This window comes from Fusarium phalaenopsidis, assembly GCF_050370095.1.
Source record: "Fusarium phalaenopsidis strain FUZ10S chromosome Unknown contig_32278, whole genome shotgun sequence".
Classification (NCBI taxonomy): domain Eukaryota; kingdom Fungi; phylum Ascomycota; class Sordariomycetes; order Hypocreales; family Nectriaceae; genus Fusarium; species Fusarium phalaenopsidis.
Genome location: NW_028145417.1, coordinates 1,203,205 through 1,225,149, shown reverse-complemented (window position 1 = coordinate 1,225,149; position 21,945 = coordinate 1,203,205). Strand labels below are relative to the sequence as shown.

The following is a 21,945-nucleotide window of genomic DNA, read 5'->3' as shown; positions in this document are numbered from 1 at the left end:
TTACAGTCCAAAGGTGACGGCATGACCAGCGTGAGCGTCCCGCAGAACTGTTATACTCGTTAGTATGCGGATAATTCAAATGATGGTTGGTGATACTCACTGTCGAGGACCTTGACCTGTCCTGCGCGGTCCATACAGGCAAGCTGCACGCCGCTTCCCTCAATCAGGTCAAGAACAACGCTGTGAGGCAGCTCCTGGACCTCAACATCGGGGATGTAGGGGGTTCGGAACTCGCTCAGGTGGTAGCGCTTGGTGCCCTGGGCAGCGCGGCCGCTCTGGCCAGGGAGGGCGCTCAGGATGAGGAAACCCTGAGAGTCAAGGCACATGTTGCGTCGCTTCCAGAGGAGGTTGTCGGGGAACTGCACGTTGACGTCGCCCATGTACGAGACGATCGATGGTGGGCCTGTGGTCGCTGGCCGGGGAGGCTCGGGCACCTCCTCCTGGACCGTAGGGGAGAGGACGGTAGGGGGCGTGGTCTTGCCGCGCGAACTGGAGAGGGATGAGAGTCGGCGCATGAAGCGGGCAGCACGAGACTTGGACTTGTCACTGTTGGACTTGGTCTCATCACCTGAAGCGGAGCTCTCGGTCGTGGCCGAGGGCGACAGCACGTTCTCCTTGTCCCGGCTGAAGGACGATCGACGGCTGCTGATGGAAAGTCGCTTGTGGTGTGTCGACGAGGGTCGGGTGGGTGAGCGAGAAGCAGCCGGAGAGGCAAGAGCATCGCTCGAAGGCGAGGTCAGCGACTTTCGACGGTCGTTGATGAAGTCCTTAACGACGGTCAGGGAAGATCGTCGAGACTTGCTATCCTTGCTGCGGTTCCGCGACTCGGACCTCCGTCCCTCCTTGGACATGCGCCGCTCCAAGAGGGTCTCTTTAGGCATCTCAAGGGCCGCAGGTGTCCAGACGGGTGCCGACTTTTGGTGGTCAACCAGGAGAGGAGACTGCTTAAGCTCCACAGGGTTGTACTCGGATGGGTCCTTGGGCGGTTCCATGGCCTTGGCCGTGTTCTGACTCGGATCTCGGACGATCTTAGCAGTCACTGAGATGGACTCTGGACCTCGTGTACTTCCTGGCGAACCACCGCTCTCCGTTAGCGGCGGCTCGAACATGGATAACCGACTGGCAACCGAGTTGGACCGCTCCCGGCGTGTCCGTCTCGCCCTCTCTGGGGACTCATCACGGGAGCCGGATCTCGAGGGCGGTGTGCGGAGGTTTTGGCGGTTGAACGAGTTGGCTCGGTCTGCTACCGACGGCGAGCGTGAAGGTTCTCGGCTCCGTCTCACAGAAAAGAAGGCTGATGAGGGCCGCTCCCGACTGGTGGCAATGGGGTTAGCCTCACCAGAGTTGGCTGAGAGCTTCTCCAGGGCCTTGATGCGCTGAGAGATGCTAGATCCCACGTTAGACTTCTTGGATAGGTTTGCTCCAACAGGCTGCTGGGCAACCTTGTGCAGGTATGCCGCTCCGGAGCTCGCAGACCGAGCCGAGCTCTGGGTCACATCGCCAGGGGCGAGGAAGTTTCCACGGACCGGGTTCGAAACGGTCCTGATGATGTGAGGCGACCGATCGCCCTTGGTCGGGCTTGGGAAGACGGGAGTAACAGGGCTCTTGGCGACCAGCATGGGCTTTGCCTCCTGGAGGGTGGCGCTCTGCAGTTCCTCCATCAACGATTCGTCATCCGACAGGTGACCTGTTTGAGACTCCGGTCGGCTGGTGTCGGTGGAAAAGTCTGTGCGGATGGGCTCGATGTTGGCGGCCTTGCGCTTCGGCTGCTTTGTCTCGGGCAGCTTGGTTGTTTCTGGGGCGACGTCTTGGGTATCAGCCTCCTCTTCAACGTCCTCGGTGACGATGACAGGGCTGCTCTCGCGGGCGTTCTGTTCAGGGGCGGGGGTGGTGTTTGCAGATCTCAGGTCCTGGGTCGAGAACTTGGACTTGGGGATCTTGAGGGCGGCGGACGAGGGAGAGAGGGGCTCGTCGTCCTTGTTGTTGACATTGGTCGTGGCATTTGTGTCAAGCGTGTCTGGAATTTTGCTTGTCTCGGGTTTGCCACTGTTCGCCAACGATGCCGTCTGCCGGTCTGGAATGCTGGTGTTAGCCTCAGAAGCCGGCTCGGCAGTCGTGCCCTCAGCCTTCTCGGCAACAGGCTGTGATTGTGTGGCGGGGGTATCGTCTTCTGCAGCCACTTCATCATCAAGGGCTTTCTCGTCATCGTCGGGCGCATCGTCGCTCTTGGGGTGCAGAGTTTCGTCGGTAGACTCGGAGAGCGAGGATGCTTTTGTAGATATTTCGGGTTCTGAGGATGCAATGACTGGGCTGTCGGGGTGAGAGTCAGTCTGCGTAAGGTCGGACGCCTGGTCCGTGTTCATGGATGCTGATGAAGCGTCAAGACCAATGCCAGAGTCCGCGTTGGAGATGGATGGTCGATCCGACTCGATCTCGTTGTTGATGTTCTCGTCCTCAGTGTGTGCTTGGTTGTCCTCGAGCCTCTCCTCCAAGGGTCCCTCCTCGCTGGTAACAGGAGAAGTGACGGGAGAATCAGAGGCGTTCGCCGCCTTGATGGCCAGGTTCTTCTTCTTCTTCTCTCTGAGCTTCATCGCCTTCATAAGTCTCGCCTTCTCAGGCGAAATAGTAGGCTTTGAGGGCAGCGGGGGCGGCATCATGGGCGAGTTGGGTGCAGAAACTCCAGAGCTCGTGGCAGGTCGGGTGAGTTCTGTGTGAGCAATCTGCGGCTCCTCCGAAACAGATGGATCGTTCTCGGTCACAGCGAGGAGCTCTTCGGCGTTGGCGGTTTCGTCCTTGCTCTTGTTCCTCTTGGAGCCCTTGCCGAATAGTTTAAGTCCGGAGGGAATCTGCGAAACTGGTCGAAATCCTCCAGCGGTCTGAGGCCTGTTGCCCGTCTCCAGCGACGGGCGTGGGCCTAGCTTCACCTTTGGTTTGCCGTATGTGTATGATGAGTAGGAAAACAATTCAGGTCGGCTTGATTGTGATGACATCCGTCCCGGTCCATCCATCGATTGTGAAGGGGAAACGGGCCTATCATCCGCGCCAACGAAATTGGGCACCTCAGAGGTTGAGGCGGCGGTGAAATTGCTCGCCTCGGGGGACGCAGCCAGTTCCGAGTTGAGCGTCACGGGCTCCTGGGTTGATTTGGCCGTTTGGGGGCGTTCGTCATCCTGGTCCGCACCGAGAGACTGGCGTTTGTTGGCCCGTTGCTGCTGCTCCTCCTCTTCCTCCTCCGCAATCTCCATTAGGCGCCTCCTGCGCAGCGAACTCGAGGACGACGAGTTGGACCCTGAGGCGGCATGCAGGGAGCATGCAGCCGACAGCTTGGTATCTTTAAGTTCCTTGGCGTCGGTAATCTCGAAGATGGTATCGTAAGGGGAGAATCGCTCGCAAACGGCGTTGAAATGAACGGCCACGCGTGCTGCAGACGGATGCAAAGTCAGTATCTCTTGCAGCGAGCGGACAGGCCCACAGGAAGGCGTTTAAAGGAGAACCATGACGGACCTTGGATGAGGCGAGAGCAGTCCTCGGGCAGATACTTGATCAAGACATTTCTCCTCCGATACCTCAAGAAGCCATATAGGGGACTTGTCTCGTCATACTGGGCGATATTGTTGCGCACCTCGACAATACCGCCCGAGCCACGGCCCAACAGTTCGACTTCATCGCGACTCGCGTACTTGAGGAGGAACCTGCAACGAACGCGCAAGACGTGGTCAGCTTCTGGCAACTTGTCTTGTTCTTGGGAAGAGCGACATACCATCCTCCGGGTTCGGCGACGGCGGCCTCGTGGGCTTCCTGGACCTTGGGGTCGTCTAAGCCATTCAGCGACATGGCGCCTCCCGTCGGGTCACAGCCAGGTCGGAAACGAAAGGCAGCAGCAGCGTGGGCGACAAGCAGCTAGAGGAAGCTGCTCTTCGATGAAGCTGCGGGGGGATAACCTTTTTTTTTTTTAATATTATGAAACGAGGGACGAGCTGCGACGACGGCGGCGGCGGCAATGACGAGATGGAGGTCAAAGACGAAGAACCAGGGGAAGGAAAGAAAAGAGGATGGTCGTTCCGGGGGGAATGTACAAGAGAGTAGGTAGTATTGGGGATCCGTCCACGTCTAATTCGGCGTCGGTTTCGAAGTGATGGGATGGGTTGAGCGGTGGGTTCAGTGCGGGTCAAGGGGCGGTAGCACCAGATTTCAGGGGCAAGGCTCGGACTGGCGACATGGATCTCCAGCTCTTGTACCTAACGATGGATTGGCCGGGACGGCATGAGACCTTTTTTTTTCTCCGTTGGTGATGGGATGTGCAGTGCTTTCCCCGAGTTTTGGCGGATTATTTGGTCATTTAGTAAGGAAATGAATAAGAGGGGAGACGAGTCCAATAAAGGGATTGGTGGAGGAGAGCGATGCGCTTTGTTCCCTCGTAAATAAGGATGGATGGACGAGGAGGTAGGTTGTGATACCTGGAGTCGTCTTTGTCCCTGGCCAGGTACGGATCGCAATTACCAGCAGGTGCTTCTTTCCATCGTCGGCCGAGACATGTAATGTCAATCAGAGAGAACGAGCTTCAGAAGGAAAAGGAAGGAGAGTAAAAAAAAACACACGATGCAAAGCAAACATCACACTGCAGGGCTCTATTATCTACAAATACATCTCCATTGACCGATGGATGCATGCCCACCCGCAGCGGCGCGAGTAGCTCGAGTGTAATTGCGCGCCAGCCCAAAAAGGGAGATCCGCGCTGGAATGGAGCGAGCCATTCACAGCAACCTCCGACTCTCTCTCTCTGGCCCATGGACGACCACGAGCCTTTTAGCCTAGAGTCACAAGGATCCCTTGGATGCTACGGAAAAAGTAAATACAGCCAACCACTTGAGCAGAAACAGGAATGGATCGAAACGATGGATAAAAAAGTAAACAAAAACGAACCACTATGGAGATGGAAAAAGAGGATGCAGATAGAAACATTCTCAGCTGCTTCTAGCCTCTCTACCTCTGCCTCTGCCTCTGCCCCTTGTCGATGCTGATGCTGGGGGAGCAGCTGAACAAGACGACGCCCAACTTGCACAATCCTTGATGTAGAGTTTCCCCTTCATTCTCCTTCTCCTACACTCATCAAGGGTCAAGCTTCCATCACACCCTCCCTCTCCCATCTCCAGCAATCAACGTCACAGTTCAGCATCCCGCTCCCAAAACTCTACCCCATCGCCGTAACCTCAAGCCGGTGGCCCCTGGGACCCTCCACTCGCAAGCCACTCACTGACTTGAAGGCAACCCAAAGCAGAAAGCATCCCGCCCATCCCGCTCCTCTCCCTCTCCACCCCCATCCCCATCTCAGGGCCTGGTGTGTGTGTGCCTTGTTCCTTACATAAACTCTGATGCTTCAAGGTTTCTGGGGGAGGAAGGCATAAAAACAGAAACAAACGGCATAATGATCCCGAGCCTTGGCTTTTTCTCGCATCTCGGCTACGTTATTTGACTTGCAGCCGTTGACGCCTCGGTCGTCCACTAGCTGTTCGTCATAGTCCACTTGGAAATTGTCCCCCATCTCGGAAATGGAGTCGATAGCGCCGCGGCGCCGGACGGTAGTCCACAGCCAGAATCTTTCCGGCCTTTTCTAGGTACCCACTCGTCGCCCACGTCGAAGCTTGATGGAATAACTTTGTGGAGTCGCAATGTCTGGAGGATTCAGCCACCACACGTGACCCCCATGATCGCCTTTTTGGCAATCAGCATCTCAGGCTTAGCCATGATGCTCTCAATTTATGGCGAGTAATGGATCGCAGGGTCCTTGCACCATTATGTCTTTAATTATAGAGGCTCTATAGCGCAACTGACGCAAGGCTAGTCAAGATCAACTACCAAGGCTTATCACAGTAGTTGGTAGTCTTCATCAACCCCTCAGACTGCGACGTACTACGTAGAGACAGAAGGACAGGAAGCTTTTACAGAAAGAACCTAAATTGAAAAGCTCTAGCTTGTGATTCCAGTATAGCCCAAATTGGCTGCGCGTTAATAATACTTCATAAAGCTCAACAAGAGACTCTGTCTATCGACAATCGAAAATGAAGGAGTAAACCCAAGTTCAAGGGCCTTGCTCCAGCCAGGAGTTCCTTTTAGAATTCTTCCCGTCAGTTCATATCCATATGCTAGAGAACAATTTGTCTGTGAGGAATGGAGGGGGTGACGCCCATGTTACATCAACCCAAAAGTCACATAATTCCCCTATTCATGCAGCCTTCATTTTGGCTGTTCTCTGTTTCTACTAGGAACACGTACTATTTAAGTTCAATCTTGCAAGTAGAATTAAAAATTCTCAAGTGCCAACCTCTCCGTTTTTGGGCGTTAAGGGCAGACGAGACATTATGTTGACAACCTCCTTAGACATGAGCGCGCACACTTCCTTGTCTGACAATGAACTCCCTTCAATTCCCTCATTATCCTATCTAAGACCTCCAAGTAGTGAGACAACTGACCACTCTCAACGGCCCGGGTCACAAGCACATCCGTCCCGCGGTAATGTCTGATGTTGGTTTGATAAGTCAAATGGGAGACAGGGGCAGACGGCTCCCGCCTCGTCGTTGTCATTCAATTCCAATGCAGCAACTTGCATCGCAACATATCGCATAATCCACTCCCTCGTACATGTACAGTTGAACTGCTGCAAAGCTTCACCAGGTTGACTCGCTTAACCCGGTTCCGTATGCATCCAGTCTTGTCAGGAGGCTCGTCATCATTCCGCATCACAAATACACACCATACAAGTCACGGTTCCCTCTGCTCAACCAAAAATGTGGTCCATCTAGCTTTATGAAGAAAGACGCCCATCAGCCAGTGAACCCAACGTCCAACCTCGCACTGCTCTGCAATGTTCTTGATCCGAGACTACTTCCCGTCTCGCGATCCGCATATCTAGACAATATCCACACACTAGGCCTTCTCGTCCGGCTTGTCCTTCCGAGCCTCCTCGACAACCACCTTGTTCAAAACAGGCACCTCCTCCGACTTGGGGTCTGGGACATGAATAGGTTCTTCCGCAACAGCCTCGTCAAGCGACGTAGGCACAAACTCCCCCTCTTGTACAACTATAGGGGGGTCGGAGTTGCTAGCGTTGCTACTTGCTGATACTCCAACGGCAGGTGTGCTGCCTTCTGCAATCTTCTGCTTAGTCTCACTGACAATCTTATCCGCCTCGCTGACCTGAGATGCTGCGCCCTCCGCTTCGACCGCAGCCTCCTTGGTTTGGTCCAGTCGGACCACCATACAGGATAGGTTATCGGTACTGAAGCGATTTAGGGCGTGGTCCACAAGCAGCTTCGAAGCAGAGATGGGGTCGTCAACATTTCGCACAAGGTCAACGGCCTCTTGGTCGCTACACACATCCCAAATCTGGACTAGGTTAGCAACTTTCGTAGTATAGGTGTATGAATCACACTTACTCCATCGCAAGCAATGATGATAAACTCATCGCTATCGGCCTGAATGACCGTTTCTGTGGTGTAAGGGTGTCCGGTGACAAGCTTCTTCATGTAAGCGTCACCGAGGGCACGGGTCACGGCCAGAACACCATTCACACGGTTGTTCAGAATCAGGCCGCCAGCGGCAGCGATTCGCTTGCCTTCGACCTCATCACTACCCTTGTGATCGTAAGAAAGACGCAGGGCCTTTCCGGCCCGGCAAAGGATAATACGGGCATCGCCGACGTTGGCCGTGTACAGAACACGCTGACGTCCATTGCCTCCTTTCATTTTTGTGACAGCTGCCTTAGTTGCCGCATTAGCACCTTCACTGCTGGCTCCATCCTTGGCCTTGTCCATTTCGGTAGGCTCTTCAGGCTTAGCAGGCTTGACAGCCGAGCGATCGTTCGAGGCGCGTTCCTCCCAGCGCAGCACCGCGACGGCCGCGGTACAGCCACTGTTCTTGAGCGGGAGCTTCTCAAGCTGGGCATCAGCAGTTGTGAAGGCCTGGTCTAGAACTTCGGGGATCAGAGCATTAGGGTTCTTGCGTATGATATCCTCGAGGATAATGTGCAGCTTCTTGCCACACCAGTCAGCGGCAAAGGTGCCGGCATGACCATCAAAGATGGCAAAATAGCCATTGTCAGACTCGACCATGTCCGAGACAGCTGACTCCTGGTCTTCTCCCTCCGACTTGTCCTTTGCGGACGTATCATTTAGAGCTGGGGTCTGAACAAAGTTGTAGAGGAAGGCGTGGGTGTCTTCCATGGTCCGGCGGCATTTCTTGTTCCTATCTTCCCAAACGCCGACGCGGAACGTAGACTTGGGTCCAGGTACAGACTCTCCAGCCGAGTTGTTATGTTGGCCCTGAGGGACCACTAGAGCGGGATCTTGCTTGCCAAGCTTCTGCAGAGGTGTCTGCGAGCTCACTTCAGAGGACCCGCCGCGACTACTCTGAGAAGAGAAGTTGAGCGAGTTCTTGGCCGAGGCCAGCAGGCTACTGGCGCGACTGCTGACGCTACTACTCCGGCGCTTCTTGTCGCCCGAGCCACCGGTTTCCTGGCGGGTTGGAGGGCTGCCATTTCCACTTCGCTTCTCGCCGCTCGCGGCCTGATCGGTCGTCTTGATGGGAGTCGGGGCACTCGCTCCGAGACTGGGCTCGGGCGAGGGAGACTTGTCAGACTTCGAATCGCTTTCAGATTTGTTGCCTGCAGAGTTGGAACTGCCGCCAAACATTCTATTCAGCAGACTTCCTCCAGTCGAGGAGAGACTGCGACGCTTGTTGCTCGCCAGCTTGTGGGGAGGGAAAAGAGACCTAAAGAGTTGGCGAGATGTGGAGGTCGTGTCAGCACCGTTGATGCTGAAAAAGCAAGGATATCGTTTCGGTCCCTATCGTATATATGTTGTCGATGTCGAAGGCTGGCAACACGCGGGTGCTGGAAAGGTGAGCTGTGGCAATGTATGTCGTCGTGGGGAGCTTGGGGCGGGGTGCTGGTCGAGACCAGCGAGGCGCAGGTAGTGGGGATGCTTCGTCGGCGCACAACGGGCCTGGAAGAGTTAGAAGAGTCAAGGGCGATGCTCCAATTCGAGTTGGCGCGAAGAAAAGGATGAGGAGAGCGAGATGTCGATGTTGGGTACAAAAAGTTGGATGGGCAGCCAGTGATGATGTAGGAGCTATGGGAGCGCGAAACAGCCCCTCGTCACTTGGTCACAACAGTTCGCATACCACCTTCAAGAATCCAAAGCCTCACACTGAAACGTGATGGTATCCAAGATTCGCAAGTAGATAAATATCAACAGCCTGTGATGATAAATGCAGAAGCGTTATGCAGCAGGGCGCATCGCAAGGCAAGAATAGCGTGACGTAGGAGAGACGAGGACAGCAATGGCGGGGACGGTGACATACAACAAGCAAATGGGCGCAAGGGGGGTAGATGGTAATAGATGGCAAACAAATGTCAAGCGGGAGAGCAAACCAAACAGCTCGACGTCACTCCAATGCGGTGTGAAGGCCGAAAGACGTACCTGACGATGAATGGAATGGATCGGATCGGTGGAATATCTCGGTGAGAGAGAGGCGCGAGATGGAGACGAGAGAAGAGGCTCTGGGAGCTGTAGCAGAAAGAGGTAGGTAGGTCAGTACCTTAAGAGGCGGGAGGGTCGGAGTAGCTAGGTATGGCGTAGGTGGTCGGTTGTTTGCGAGTCTAGTCGTCGTCGTAGTTGATGAAGCCGTTCGGTTTGGTAAGGCCAGGCGGCCGGGCAAGTCATCTGAACGGCACGGGGCTATCCTGATTCGGCGGGGGGCGGGCGGGACCAGCGCTGAAATTCCAGGCGGCGGGTGCACTGAGGGGTTCACACCGTTCACGGTCCCCACTGGCTTCCGTCGACACGGGGGTTGGCCACTGACGTACGCTGGGGTGTAAGTGACGTTGACTGGCCCAGCGGCTCTGAAGCTGGGCGCGTGCTGTTTAGCGCTGCAGCGAGAATCTACGACGGGACGGTGCCCTCCAATGAGGACTTGAGATCTCTCTGAGGCCCCGATGAAGCACTTGAAGAAACGCGCCTTGACAATGGGTCCTCTCTTTGTTGGGAGTTGATCTCAGGGGATGTCATCTCGAGAGTCTCACCCGGAGCATCCGACGCCTTATACATACATACTAGCAGTTCCTCCAAGCTCGAGTCTCAACTCGGGTAAGCATCCATCCTTGTAAAAAGCTCCAGGCTAACAACACAGGGTTCACCATCGACTGTCCACGTTGATGTGCGCGCTCACGAGGCCAGCTTCCCAGAGCCGTACACGTGTATCTCCGGGGGTGCCGTCAGAGCTAGGCCCAACCAGTCGGTTTTTCTTTTACTTGGTCTGGTGGTTTTCTTTCCCATTACACAAGGCAGGTAGCTTTCATTCTTATCAGGCTTCATTTTGTACCTGGTGTGCTTGTTACAAGACCCGTTCCACTGACGTCCATGCTCTTTATCCGGATGCCGATCGAGCATTGATCATCCTAGGGGCTCCTGATGAGGAGACAATTAATCAACAAATTCCAGGATTAACTTGTGCCTCCTTTCACAGCCTTTAAACAAAGAAGCAGACTCAAACACGGATATGGGATTGCGCCCTGGCAAATAATCCCGGAGACAAGGAGCATCCACGTCTGGTTGGAGCAAACACCAACTCAGCAAACAGAAACCCATCCATGATTATCTTTCTATATACAGCAGGAAACTCTGCGTCAAAAGGCTGAAAAGTTGACTGATCATAACACGATTCTCCAGACACCAATGCACCCTTGTAAGAATGGCAACACCAAAGGCCCCTCCCGGCCATAATATCGGCTCTGTCGCTGTCTCGTTCGACTCTGTGGTTCAGGGCGGTGGCGAATTATCCAAGATAATGGAGTAGCATCCATCTTTCAGGATGAACCGTATCCATATTCTTCGGTACTCGATCCGTTGTCTACTTCCGCAAGCTATCGAGGCGTGCTTGGAGGTCATCGTCAACAGGATCGCCACCGCCGCCTCCGCCCACTGCCTGAGCGATCTTGCCTTCTGGTACCGCAGCGTTTCCTAATGCAGTAGGTGTTTCTCCGAGCTATAATCATCGTCAGCCTCAGTCCAGAGAGTCTTTTCATGGCATCACGTACAGCCTGGTTGAAGTCGATTCCAATCTCTTCCAGCACTTGTTCCACCACCTCATCACCCTCTTCTTCGATTCCCACGTCCATGGCATCGTCGATTGCGTCGTCCATCATCTCTTGTCGCTGTTCCATAATATCGTTTTCTCGCTCAAACTCCATAGCGATCCGTTGGAGCTGGGGGAGGTTCATCGACTTGTTCATGCTGCCCAAGGCCATCGTAGCGCCCTTCATAGCTTGCATCATCTGTTCGTTCGTCCGGTAGGTCTGAATTGTAGTTGATTAGTCCCAATCCTGTTGATACAGCGCACCTCGTGGGGCAGTTCCATCATGACATACCTGAAGACGCAACGAGATCTTCTGTAGCTGACTGCGCATGGCGTAGAACTTCTCAACATATCGCCTGGTGCGGACCAGATCCTTGGCTTGGATCTTGCATGCGCCCATCTGGCCATTCTTGGCGCTCGTCTTGATCTGCTGGATGAGGGTCTTTTCTTGCTTCTCGAGCTTGACGCGCATCTGGTCGAGTTCGCGGATGGCCTTGTCCAGCATGCGCTGGTTCTTGCGCAGACGCTCCGCAGGCGTCATGCGCTTACCGAAAGCCCACTCGAGGATCTGTGTTTCATGAGAGGCATTAGCCATCATGGGCATCAAGGATTGTCGCGCGACGTCATTGTCCTTACGTTCATGGTGTGCGGGGGAGGTGAAGCCGTGTAGAGAGGCGGAAGGAGATCTGGGACGTCGAACGAGAGGTTGTCGATGCGCAGATAGAGCGAGGATATGGAGAGCGAGGAGGAATAGGCGTCAAGATAGTGGCCAAGGCAGCGAAGAAAAGCCAGCCGTGGTGAGAGTAGGTTGGTAGTGCACAGTAGCCGTGTCGTGCTACGGAGGTACCGAACTACGTAACCGCTCTAGGCCCAACCTTGCCGTACCTCGCCTCTCAAAGACCGACGGGCGGGAACTGCATTGACAGCCAAATGTGGCTTGGCGGCCGTTCTCATTCTCATGCTCCCTGTGGCTGGTGGCCCGAGTGTTGCCCAAAAAACCTGCTTCCGGCCAATCATGGATGTCCCTCGGCGATCGGGACCAGTAAAAATCATGCAGAAATGGGTCGTTTTCCAGGGATCCATTGATCAAGTTTCTACTCCCGCCCCGGTCCCAACTCCGCCGCCCACCACAAACGACATCACCGCTCCAGCATTTCTAATTAATTCCTCTGCACTGCTTTTTTTGCGCAAGCAAACCATGCAGCTCGAACTACTACACGCTGCTTCATCATGAATCACGATTACTTCAACGGCAAGGGCAAGGGCCCTTTGCACCAAGAGAACGATAACGAGTCCGACAACGAAAATGCTTCCGCGAACGCGCCCCGGCCCGATTCTGCTTCTCCGCCACTTGGGAACTCATCCTCCGTCCGGCCCAACTACATGACCGTGGGCAACGGTACCACATCCGAGCATGCGGCGCGTCTACAGAGCATGCTAGATGTCGACTCAGGCTACGGCGGTAGCATCGCTGGTGATGACCAACGTGCTATAGCTTCTCCAGCGGCTTGGGATATGGCAATGCACCATGACCGTCCTGCCTCGGGTGCTGTGCACCAGATGTGGTATAATGCCCACCGCGCGAACCTCGGCCGTTCCATCAACAAGGTCCTCGAACTACTTCAAAGTCTTCAAGAGATGAACGCTTCTTGGCCCGCTCATTACCCCTCCGTCCAGCGAGCCCGCCGTGATTCGTCCGAGACATCCTCCCGCCCCAGTTTCTCTCATGCCCACTCGACTATGGGAGAGCATAGCGCTTCGTCGCCGTCCCTCCGGAATCCTATGCTTCGTCGATCCATGACTTCCGTTGAAGAGAGCACTGCCGAATCGAGCCGAGCCGCCGAGAATCGATCTACACCCGAGCCCCGACTGGTTTCCCCTCAGATTGCTCAAGAATTCTCGATCCTGAAGCTGGACCTCAAGCTTGGAGCACTTCACCAGGCAGAGCTTGTTCACTCGTTGGAAAAGGGATCTATCGCTGCATTACTCGACGGCAAGATCAGCACCAGTATCAAGCACCTCCTGTCTCTGCGTGACCGAATCGAAGACACTGCAAGCAAGGTCCTCATCACTGGTGACCTTAACGCCGGCAAGTCGACCTTCTGCAATGCCCTTCTGCGCCGAAAGGTCTTGCCTGAAGACCAACAACCTTGTACTGCCATCTTTTGTGAGGTGCTTGATGCTAGAGAGAATTCGGGAGTGGAGGAAGTCCATGCCGTTCACAAGAAGGTCGCCTACGACCGAAATGACGAGTCGACCTACGACGTATTTCCTCTGCAAGAGTTGGAAAGGATTGTGGTCGACAACGAGACTTACACCCAGTGCAAGATCTATGTCAAGGATAGCCGGTCCATCGATGAGTCGCTTCTCAACAATGGAGTTGTGGACATCGCCCTGATTGACGCTCCTGGCCTCAACTCGGACACGACCAAGACAACAGCCATCTTTGCTCGACAGGAGGAAATTGACGTCGTGGTGTTTGTGGTTTCTGCCGCCAACCACTTCACGCAGTCCGCCAAGGAGTTCATCTGGGCTGCCGCGGCCGAAAAGGCTTACATCTTTATCGTTGTCAACGGATTTGATGTTATCCGTGACAAGAAACGATGCGAGAAGATGGTGCTGGATCAGGTTCAAGGCCTGAGCCCCCGAACACACAAGGAATCATCTGAGCTTGTTCATTTCGTTTCCAGCAATGCTATCCCCGTCGGTCCATCACCTCCCGGGGGCCCTGGAGGCAGTGGCAGCGGAAGCTCGAGTGGGGGCAGTGGTGACCCTGGTGACAGTGATGACAAGGGCAAGGGCAAGGATCGTGAGAAGATTCGTGACTTTGAGGCCCTTGAGCAATCGCTGCGGAGATTTGTGCTGGAGAAGCGTGCCAGGTCGAAGCTCGCTCCCGCCCGTACATATCTGCTCAACATCCTCAACGATGTCCAGACTCTGGCAAATGTCAACCAGGAGGTGGCTCAATCCGAACTTGAGAGAGTGACACAAGAGCTTAAGGAGCTTGAGCCTCAGCTCGAGTCGAGCCGAAAGGCCCGCTCCGAGGTCAGTGAGCACGTCGACACCAACATCGAGGAGACGTGCAAGGAGGTTTATGACCACACTCGTATGGCTCTCAACTCGGCCATTGTTCACTCTGCGAGCGGCAACTACGATGTGCCCTACCCTGGAATTCTGAGTGCTTTCCAGTATGCCGAGGACCTCAAGGAGGCCATGCTTTCACGCATTTCCGACTCAGTGACCAACTGTGAGGAGTACGCCCGCGGCAGGACGGTGCGTGGTGTCAACTCGATCAAGCAACTGGGTCTTTTGCACGTCGGTGATGAGTTCCAGAACCTCCAATTCCGACCCGATGTCATGTTCCGACGCAAGAAGGATGCCCTCGCTCGCCAGGTCCATATTCCCACCGAGCTGATGGACTTTGTCGACTGGACCACCCTGCTGCAGCGCCAGGAGAAGTACGCAGGCACTGGCATGGCCCTTACGGTTGCCGGTGCAGTCGTGCCCAAGATGCTTGGCATGAACACATGGATGGATCAGGCACTTACAGCAACCCGCCTGCTGAGCAATGAGAACCTCCGCCAGCTCATCTTGCCTGGTATTCTCGTGGCTGGTAAGTCTACTTCAGTACATGACTGCATATGTGGAAATCAACTAACATGATTACAGCTGTTGCCGCCTCTGTCTATGTTCTCCAGCAAATTCCCAACTCCCTGCCTCCTCGCCTGGCCACCAAGATCTCGACTCAGCTCAACGACCTCGACTATGTCCACTCCAACGCCACTCGCATTTCCTCGTCCGTCCGCAAGGTGCTGCGCTTCCCTGCTGACAACCTCCGCGTCGGCCTCGACCAGAGCGTCAAGGACCTCGGGGCCAAGCGTGATGAGACTATCAAGGTCAAGGGCGAGAGCGAGCGCGCCTCGCGCTACTTCTCCAACCTTGTCCGCCAGAGCGAGGGTGAGCGACTCAAGGTTGAGAGCGTTGACCTCGACAGCCCGCCCGCGGGTGCCCATTAAGGTGATGACGTGATGCTTGGATGAAAACGATATGGATGTATGTGAAGAGGAAGCAAAAAAGGTGGTTAGGTTCGAAACGAAGGTTCACAAAAGTGATGGCGTTAATTGGGGCAGGACTGTTTACGCGACGTTCACGTATAATGCTTCAACTCTCTAGTCGGGAAAGAAGAATTATTGCTCATCCGGCTTGTTCTTATTAGTTTAAACTTCTCTGCTCATACCTTGTTGTTTAGCGAGTCAAAGCAGTATGAATCAACCGTTGATGCTAGAATGCTTCGATCGGTGTTCATCGTAGCTAGAAGCACATGCTGCACTTTGAAGACGATAGAAATGAATAAAGTAGATGCATGACATAACAGTGTCTAGCCTGAGTGTTGGACTGTATCAACTGAAGACGTGCCTTTCATTATTGTTGCAAGCCCCAGCACTCCATTCTCCTGGAATAAAGACAGTTACAACTTGTATTTCCAGTCATAACACATCTGTCAAGGTCACAGCTCAATATTCAGTTATAACTCGGTTTATTGGTCATGACCTGTATTCTAGTTATTCCCTCATTTTTAAGTTGTAACTGTGACTTCGAGTCATAACTAATATTTCTAGTTATAACCTGTATGTCTAGTTATAACCAATGCGCTAGATTATAACTTAAGCCATCCAGTTACAACTCTTTATATATCTATGTCAAAAAGATCAAGAAACTCTCGCATGATCAGCCAGTATGCCCGATGGGCGAGGTAGAGGGCAACACATAGCTCCAGAATGATACTGTGTAGACACATGAGGCGACATATATCCTCCAGAAACAAGCTATATCTCTATTTTTCAGAGTCGCGGTCCACAGCTGACCACACAGTCCACATGACACGTCGCAGTCTCTCCTTCTCCTTCTCTCCTCCGAAAATGCCATCAATCGCCTCCCTAGCTAGTCGGCAGATGTCGTCGCGGTCAAGGTTGAAGTGTTCCGCGACGAGACGATACTCGTTGGACAATGGGCTTCCAAACACACCCACGTCGTCCGTCTAGAACCCCGTCAGTACAGGTTGACAGCCGTTCCAGAAGATGGAAGACTTACCCCGAGCGAAATCATCGGCCCTTCAACGTCTATCCAATGCCCAAAGTGGTGGCCCTCGAAGCCGCCTCGAACCATCCCTGCACTCACATTGCAACTCAAGCATAGCTCCAGGCACAATCCCCTCCGCGCAATCTCCTTCTTGGTCTCCTCGTCTTCCCAGATGACATGCCCCAACCGCCCCGGCTGCCACGAGAGCAGCGTCTCCAACTCCTTCTTAGACCCACTGGCCTCGGCCTCTGCAAAGTGCACCGTGATACCCAATCCCTCCTTCCTCGCCTCCTCAAACACTGGTGTGAACATGTCTACTTCTCCTCCAGGCCGAGCCGTTGGGTCCCCGCAGAGGTCGAGACCTACAACGCCGTCGGCACGATGCTTGAGAGCGATGGCGAGGGTGGAGGAGGCCTGTTCGAGGGTGTGCCTCCGGTCGATGGCAAGGATGAGACGAATGTGCAGCTGTGGGTTCTTGGCTTCGAAGGAGGAGATGGCTGAGAGGAGGATGGTGATGTACTGCTCTGCTGAGATGTGTAGTGTAGCACGGGGCGTGGTCCGGAGCTCCAGATAGCAGACACCATCGTTGAGAAAGTCTGTCAAGACAGAGGTAGTGGTGTATCGGATAGACTCTTCATCGGTGATGAGGTTGTATATATAGCTACTGAATAGCGGGAAGAAGCTGTTGCGGTGTGTAGTTAGTGGTTATAGAAACAGGGGTATTATTTATCAAGTTCTCATCTCGGCAGGGAGTCTCACGTCTCCAAGTTGTAGTCATGTTTCCCTTCTGGCATGACGACTAGTGGATCCTCGAGGTCCGTGTCGCCGGCTGCCTTCTTGCGTAGCCATATTTCATGGAGAGTTCGACGAGAGATACTCCCCGTGAGGTGAGCGTGAAGCTTATCTCGAGTTAGCACCCAACCGAAGAGCTACTCTAGTCGGATGGTTATTACCTCGATCTTTGGCAATGCAACAAAATCCATATGTGCTCCGTTTCTTTTTAAATCCCCAGATGAAGTAATTGGCGAGTGTTGAGATGTAGGGTTGAGGCCTGGTGGAGAAGACGTCGACGTCAACTGTCTTACCCTGAACTCGGGGTGATATCGCACCGTCGGGCCAAAACCACTCACGATATCCGAGTTTCTGCTATAGATAGTATCCAGATAGCCAATCCTTGGGATTCTAAATGTAGTCTCCACCCAAGATACGGTAATTGTGGTATGGGAGTGCGAGCTTTCGTGAACTATGGATTGTGTGCAAATAATTGTGCTGTCTTGAACCACAAGTCATCCAGAGAAGCAAGGCACTTGAACATAACTGCCAATTCATTGATCCAGACACATTGTACATGATGCATTCCCATGTTACATATACTGTCTGACTCCCCATGTAAACATTTCAACATTGATCGCCATCAGTCGCTGGAAACGGTAGATGCATCACCACATCAGAGACCACAGCGAAACCCACATAAATGTCGTAAATGAATAATAGGTCGAGTATCACAAAATACATGTGAGTCCGCCCCTACAGGAGATGAGATCGCAGCCATTATTCGCCCTCCCCAGCCCTATACTTTACATCATTGGTACGCCGCAATGCCATATGCGTCCGCACATGGTCCCGTTCCAGTTCAACCCATTTGTCTGTCATTCATCAAGGGCCCCATCGGCTGTTTGCGCCATTCCCATTTATAGTACACGTGGAGGTCCACTCTCTGGCCCGATAATGACTGCGCCAGCGGGCTCTCGAGGCGCCGGTCCGGGCGTCCTCACCACCAGGACGCTTGATCAAGGTTTGCCAGTATCCAAGGGGGAGTGCTTTACAGAGCAGGCTGGCTAGGCTTGCCGTCAAGAGCGGCGCCAACCTTCTCGGCAGTGTTTTGCTCGGCGCCAGCGGTCAGGAGCTCGCCGCCTGTCTGTCGCATGTTATACTCTTGCTCCATGGCAGTGAGCTGCTGGTCCTCGGCAAAGGACAGGGCAAAGGGGACACCGAAGAAGAGAGCAGAGGTGGTGACGACCCAAGCGGTCTTTCCGCTGAAGGACAGGACGCTCCAGGTGGCGCTAGAAATGGCATTGGCCTTGTTGGAGAACCAAGAGCGAGTAGTGGGGGGTACGATATCGCGCAGTGCGTATAACCGCTCGGCGAGGGTCTCTTCTGAAGGATCGTAGTCGGAGTCGTTGGAGATCTCGGAATCTGCGGATCTAATTAGCAAGTGCGTCTGTTAAAGGCGCATGAGGTAACTAACCAGTATCGGTGTAATCGTCGTCGTCCTCCTCGATATCAGGACCAGCCTGAGCGTGCTGGAAGTGCTCATCCTCGACCTCGGTGAGAGTAACCATCTTGGGCGATTGAAGGTTGAGAAGGGTAGAAGGAGGGGAGGGTAATTATTGTATTAAAGCGATTCGTCGATGCGAGCCGAACAGCACAGACTCAGTCGTCGGTTGGTGCCGCAGAAGTCCAACTCGAAGCTTCTGGAACAAGATGTCGAAGAATGCAGGCCAAAGCGCAAAACAATCGATGCGGATGAAGCGCGAGGTCAAAGACGTGAAACGAGAATGCCTGCCGACAAAGAGGGCGATTCTGCTGATGGTTGGTGGATGAGTTGGAGTCGTCGGCTTCACGATGTCATGGGTGTCAAATTTTTTGGGCGTCCTGGGGCGGGAGCTTGGATGGGGGGGCGAATCCGAATCGCACAGAGCCGGGGGAGGGCGGCTGATTCAGCCGACCGATTCGGAGAGGGAGAGGTCTTTATCACGTGCCCTCGCGGTTACTGATTAGCGCAGGCGCGCTCAACCGCCATTACAATAACCATCTACTCTTTTCTCATAGGTCCATAACATTGACATCGAAGATACCTACTGAGAAACTATTTTTGAGGTTATTTAAACATCCACATGCACGTGGTTACTGAAGACTTCAGTCACCTGGCAGCGAGTGTGACGGCGTCGTATGGAACAATCTCTTGTGTCATCGACAACATGGAAGGATTTCATGATAGTGCAATTGAGCCCTATTGATCTTGCACTATTTAACAGAAGATTAACCAATATCAGAGGTCATGGTATTCAGCTTATACGAGACTTTGATATTGGGAGTCAAGTCCCCTTCCTCCAAAATAAGCTCCAAGCTCACAATAACATTATGTCGAGGCTTGCAGATGTTCACGCACACCAAAGTTTCCAGTACCTGTCCGTCACCATAAAAGCTCCGAGACGCACTTTTGACTCGGCCAACTTTGGCCAGCCCGCAATGCGTCTCCTCCTCATCGCCCCTTCTGGTAGTCGATTCAAGCAACACTGACTACGCTATGAACAATCACATGACCCAGTTGGCCGTGATTCATATGCTGGAAAGACACAGGCACCAGCCCGCCATCAATGTTTCACCCATACAAATGATAGGCTCAAGGAGAACGAATGAGGAGAAAGAAGCCATCTCCTGGTGCAACAAGTATGACCAACACATGCGACTATTCCTACGACGCTCAACGAGATGGGGACGCAGCAGTGACGAGACCGGACCAAATGTGCTCGACACCAAGATCGACAAGCTTTTCGAACTTACCGAGGCCCTCGGACAGCAATGCGATCTCTACAAGAAACTCGCCCCCAAGAAGAAATCGGACGGAAGATCTGATCATGACGCATATCACTTACACCACCGCGAGTGGGTCTTTTCCCGCAACATCATCAAGGCATTCCGCCTGCTGCCAAAGAAGATGCAGGCCAATATCGAAATGACGTTTGGGCCGATTCATTCGCTGGTGGACCCCCCAGAGGCCTACCAGGGCAAGGGCCAGGCTCAGATGGACATGCGCCGAGTGCTGGGTATCATGCTGGCCAATCCCACACAGCCTGCGCGGGACGTCATAGTCAACATGACAGGCGCGCAGGCCAGCTTGGTGCTGAGGTGTGCTGATTATTCCTTCAGCCGGCTCCTCAACCGGATGCTCGAGGTCAACTTGGCCAAGCAGAGGGAGGCACCCAATGCCAACAGCGGGGATTGGAGGGCATACTACTACGCCCTCATGAACTACCGGGGACTGTGGAGGAGCTGGAAACCATCGTCGCTCGGCCGCTCCTTTTCCCAAGGAATGGGCGCGAAGCAGGGACGGATGAGTCGCAACCTCGGCGCATGGAGCGACTTGAGGCCGGGAATGCTAGTCCGCGAGCTCAGCCCTGACAGTCAATTCGCCCATGATGGCATGGGTAAGAGAGAGGACAAGCCTGAGACGGACGAAATCTGCAAAGCAGTCCACGACTTCGCGGTAGCTGGAGGCACTCCTCACATCGATCACCTTGTGAACGATATATGGGACTGGGTGACAGCTCCAGACTATGCTTTTTCAGCCCGGCCTGGGGACTCGCTCCTCGGCACGATGCAGCTCCCAGAGTCACTGCAGCGCAATCCAAAGATCAAGCCACTAGGCCCAGACGACCTTGGAGCCGTGTTTGGCCCAGCAATTGGAGATCTGGCAACGGTTCTGAGCTACTTTCAGCTCGCTCTGTGGGTGTCGACTGGCATGGCCGCCAGATCATAGATAGCAAGGACGAGAAGCCGAGAGAGAAGAGGGAAGGGCAGGCGGTCGGATAATCGAGACAGGGGAATCTGCAGGGACGGAAAAGCAGTCTTGTTGGGGCATCGTGAGGTACTGTTGTTGTTGAAGTTTGCCCAAGTTGTTGAAGTTGTTTTGCCATGTTGGTTTCTGCTCTCCTGGTAACCGGGCTTGAGACTCTGGTACACTAGTACGTAATTGACTGCCTCAAGGGGACAACCACCTGACCCCGAATGGAGCCAGCAACGTAGGCGACAATCCATTGGCAATTAGACATCTGGCATCGTGACCGCTTCAGCCCTCCAAGAGAGATGAGAAATAAAAAGTACGTATCTTACGGGGCTGTTGCTATTGAGAATGAGCGGTAAACGAAATGCGGTACACAAAGGGGCTTCGAATTACGAGCCATTCAAGACAGTCCGAATGAGCACGATCCTCCCCCGTGATCTACAGAAAACTCTACAATGTGAACTCTACATAGGAGCTCGTGTCACCCATAGACCCATCCAGGCCGGCGTAGACAGGCCGTGGAGGAGGGGGAGCGACACGAGGCAAAAACGCCGATTGGGTAATCTGTACTCGGCAGCTGAGGACGCGGCTTCGGCTCCAGAATCTCGCAAAGTTAGGAACAAGGAATGAATAGGTTGTCATCTGGACTCTTGCCGATGCAGGACACACGCACAAGGTGGCAGAAGCAAGTAGGTATGCACTGCGCTGGAGGTAGGCATAGAGGCGAGGCAAAACCTCTCCCATCCTAGATTCTCTCACAGACAATATAGTACCGTATCGATTGCCGAGAAGCTCGGGCCGTGTCCGTAAAAGGCGACTTGTTTTGAAGCAGGCTTTTGAGACAAGGCAAGGCACATGTCTGTCTCCTGGTCTGGGGTAACGACATTGGAGGCGTGGATGGTGAAGGGGTGTTTACGGTGAAAGTACAGTGATACGAGCACAGCTTACACCGTAGGATGCCGCGATGCCATCAGACGGCTCACCGCAGAGCGAATCGGTGCAAGCCAGGCACGCAATGGCCCTCCCGAGTTCCCAATCTCTGACGCTTCCTTCTCACTGTTGCTCTGTCATCGTGAAGCCTTGGCCACTAATAAAATGCACCAGGTCACATTTTCAACCAGCACGTGTCTGCGCCGTTGGTTTGCGTGCAGGCCAGGGGTTGCCCCGCG

General features: G+C 54.0%; 7 protein-coding genes across 7 annotated transcripts; 2 read left to right on the top strand and 5 right to left on the bottom strand.

Moving 5' to 3' along the window:
• On the bottom strand, positions 1-3,834 carry LRP88_00986 (uncharacterized protein; the record flags this gene model as incomplete). The annotated part of the gene is made up of 4 exons (XM_083237687.1): positions 1-47; positions 101-3,421; positions 3,505-3,692; positions 3,761-3,834. The coding sequence occupies 4 exons, from the start codon at positions 3,832-3,834 to the stop codon at positions 1-3; spliced, it is 3,630 nt and encodes a 1,209-aa protein (XP_083106192.1).
• Positions 3,835-6,924: 3,090 nt separating this feature from the next.
• LRP88_00985 (phosphatase 2C-like domain-containing protein) lies at positions 6,925-8,687 on the bottom strand (the record flags this gene model as incomplete). The annotated part of the gene is made up of 2 exons (XM_083237686.1): positions 6,925-7,383; positions 7,434-8,687. 2 exons carry the CDS (start codon positions 8,685-8,687, stop codon positions 6,925-6,927), a joined length of 1,713 nt encoding a protein of 570 aa, XP_083106191.1.
• Positions 8,688-10,905: 2,218 nt separating this feature from the next.
• Positions 10,906-11,725, bottom strand: LRP88_00984 (ESCRT-III subunit protein DID4; the record flags this gene model as incomplete). The annotated part of the gene is made up of 3 exons (XM_083237685.1): positions 10,906-11,040; positions 11,093-11,350; positions 11,423-11,725. The coding sequence occupies 3 exons, from the start codon at positions 11,723-11,725 to the stop codon at positions 10,906-10,908; spliced, it is 696 nt and encodes a 231-aa protein (XP_083106190.1).
• A 635-nt stretch (positions 11,726-12,360) lies between these two features.
• LRP88_00983 (mitofusin) lies at positions 12,361-15,146 on the top strand (the record flags this gene model as incomplete). Its single annotated transcript, XM_083237684.1, has 2 exons — positions 12,361-14,743; positions 14,800-15,146. 2 exons carry the CDS (start codon positions 12,361-12,363, stop codon positions 15,144-15,146), a joined length of 2,730 nt encoding a protein of 909 aa, XP_083106189.1.
• Positions 15,147-15,964: 818 nt separating this feature from the next.
• On the bottom strand, positions 15,965-17,003 carry LRP88_00982 (uncharacterized protein; the record flags this gene model as incomplete). Its single annotated transcript, XM_083237683.1, has 3 exons — positions 15,965-16,168; positions 16,222-16,891; positions 16,969-17,003. 3 exons carry the CDS (start codon positions 17,001-17,003, stop codon positions 15,965-15,967), a joined length of 909 nt encoding a protein of 302 aa, XP_083106188.1.
• Positions 17,004-18,031: 1,028 nt separating this feature from the next.
• On the bottom strand, positions 18,032-18,551 carry LRP88_00981 (mitochondrial outer membrane translocase complex, subunit Tom22; the record flags this gene model as incomplete). The annotated part of the gene is made up of 2 exons (XM_083237682.1): positions 18,032-18,405; positions 18,458-18,551. The coding sequence occupies 2 exons, from the start codon at positions 18,549-18,551 to the stop codon at positions 18,032-18,034; spliced, it is 468 nt and encodes a 155-aa protein (XP_083106187.1).
• A 1,055-nt stretch (positions 18,552-19,606) lies between these two features.
• On the top strand, positions 19,607-20,752 carry LRP88_00980 (uncharacterized protein; the record flags this gene model as incomplete). Its single annotated transcript, XM_083237681.1, has 1 exon — positions 19,607-20,752. One exon carries the CDS (start codon positions 19,607-19,609, stop codon positions 20,750-20,752), a length of 1,146 nt encoding a protein of 381 aa, XP_083106186.1.
• Positions 20,753-21,945: the final 1,193 nt, after the last annotated feature.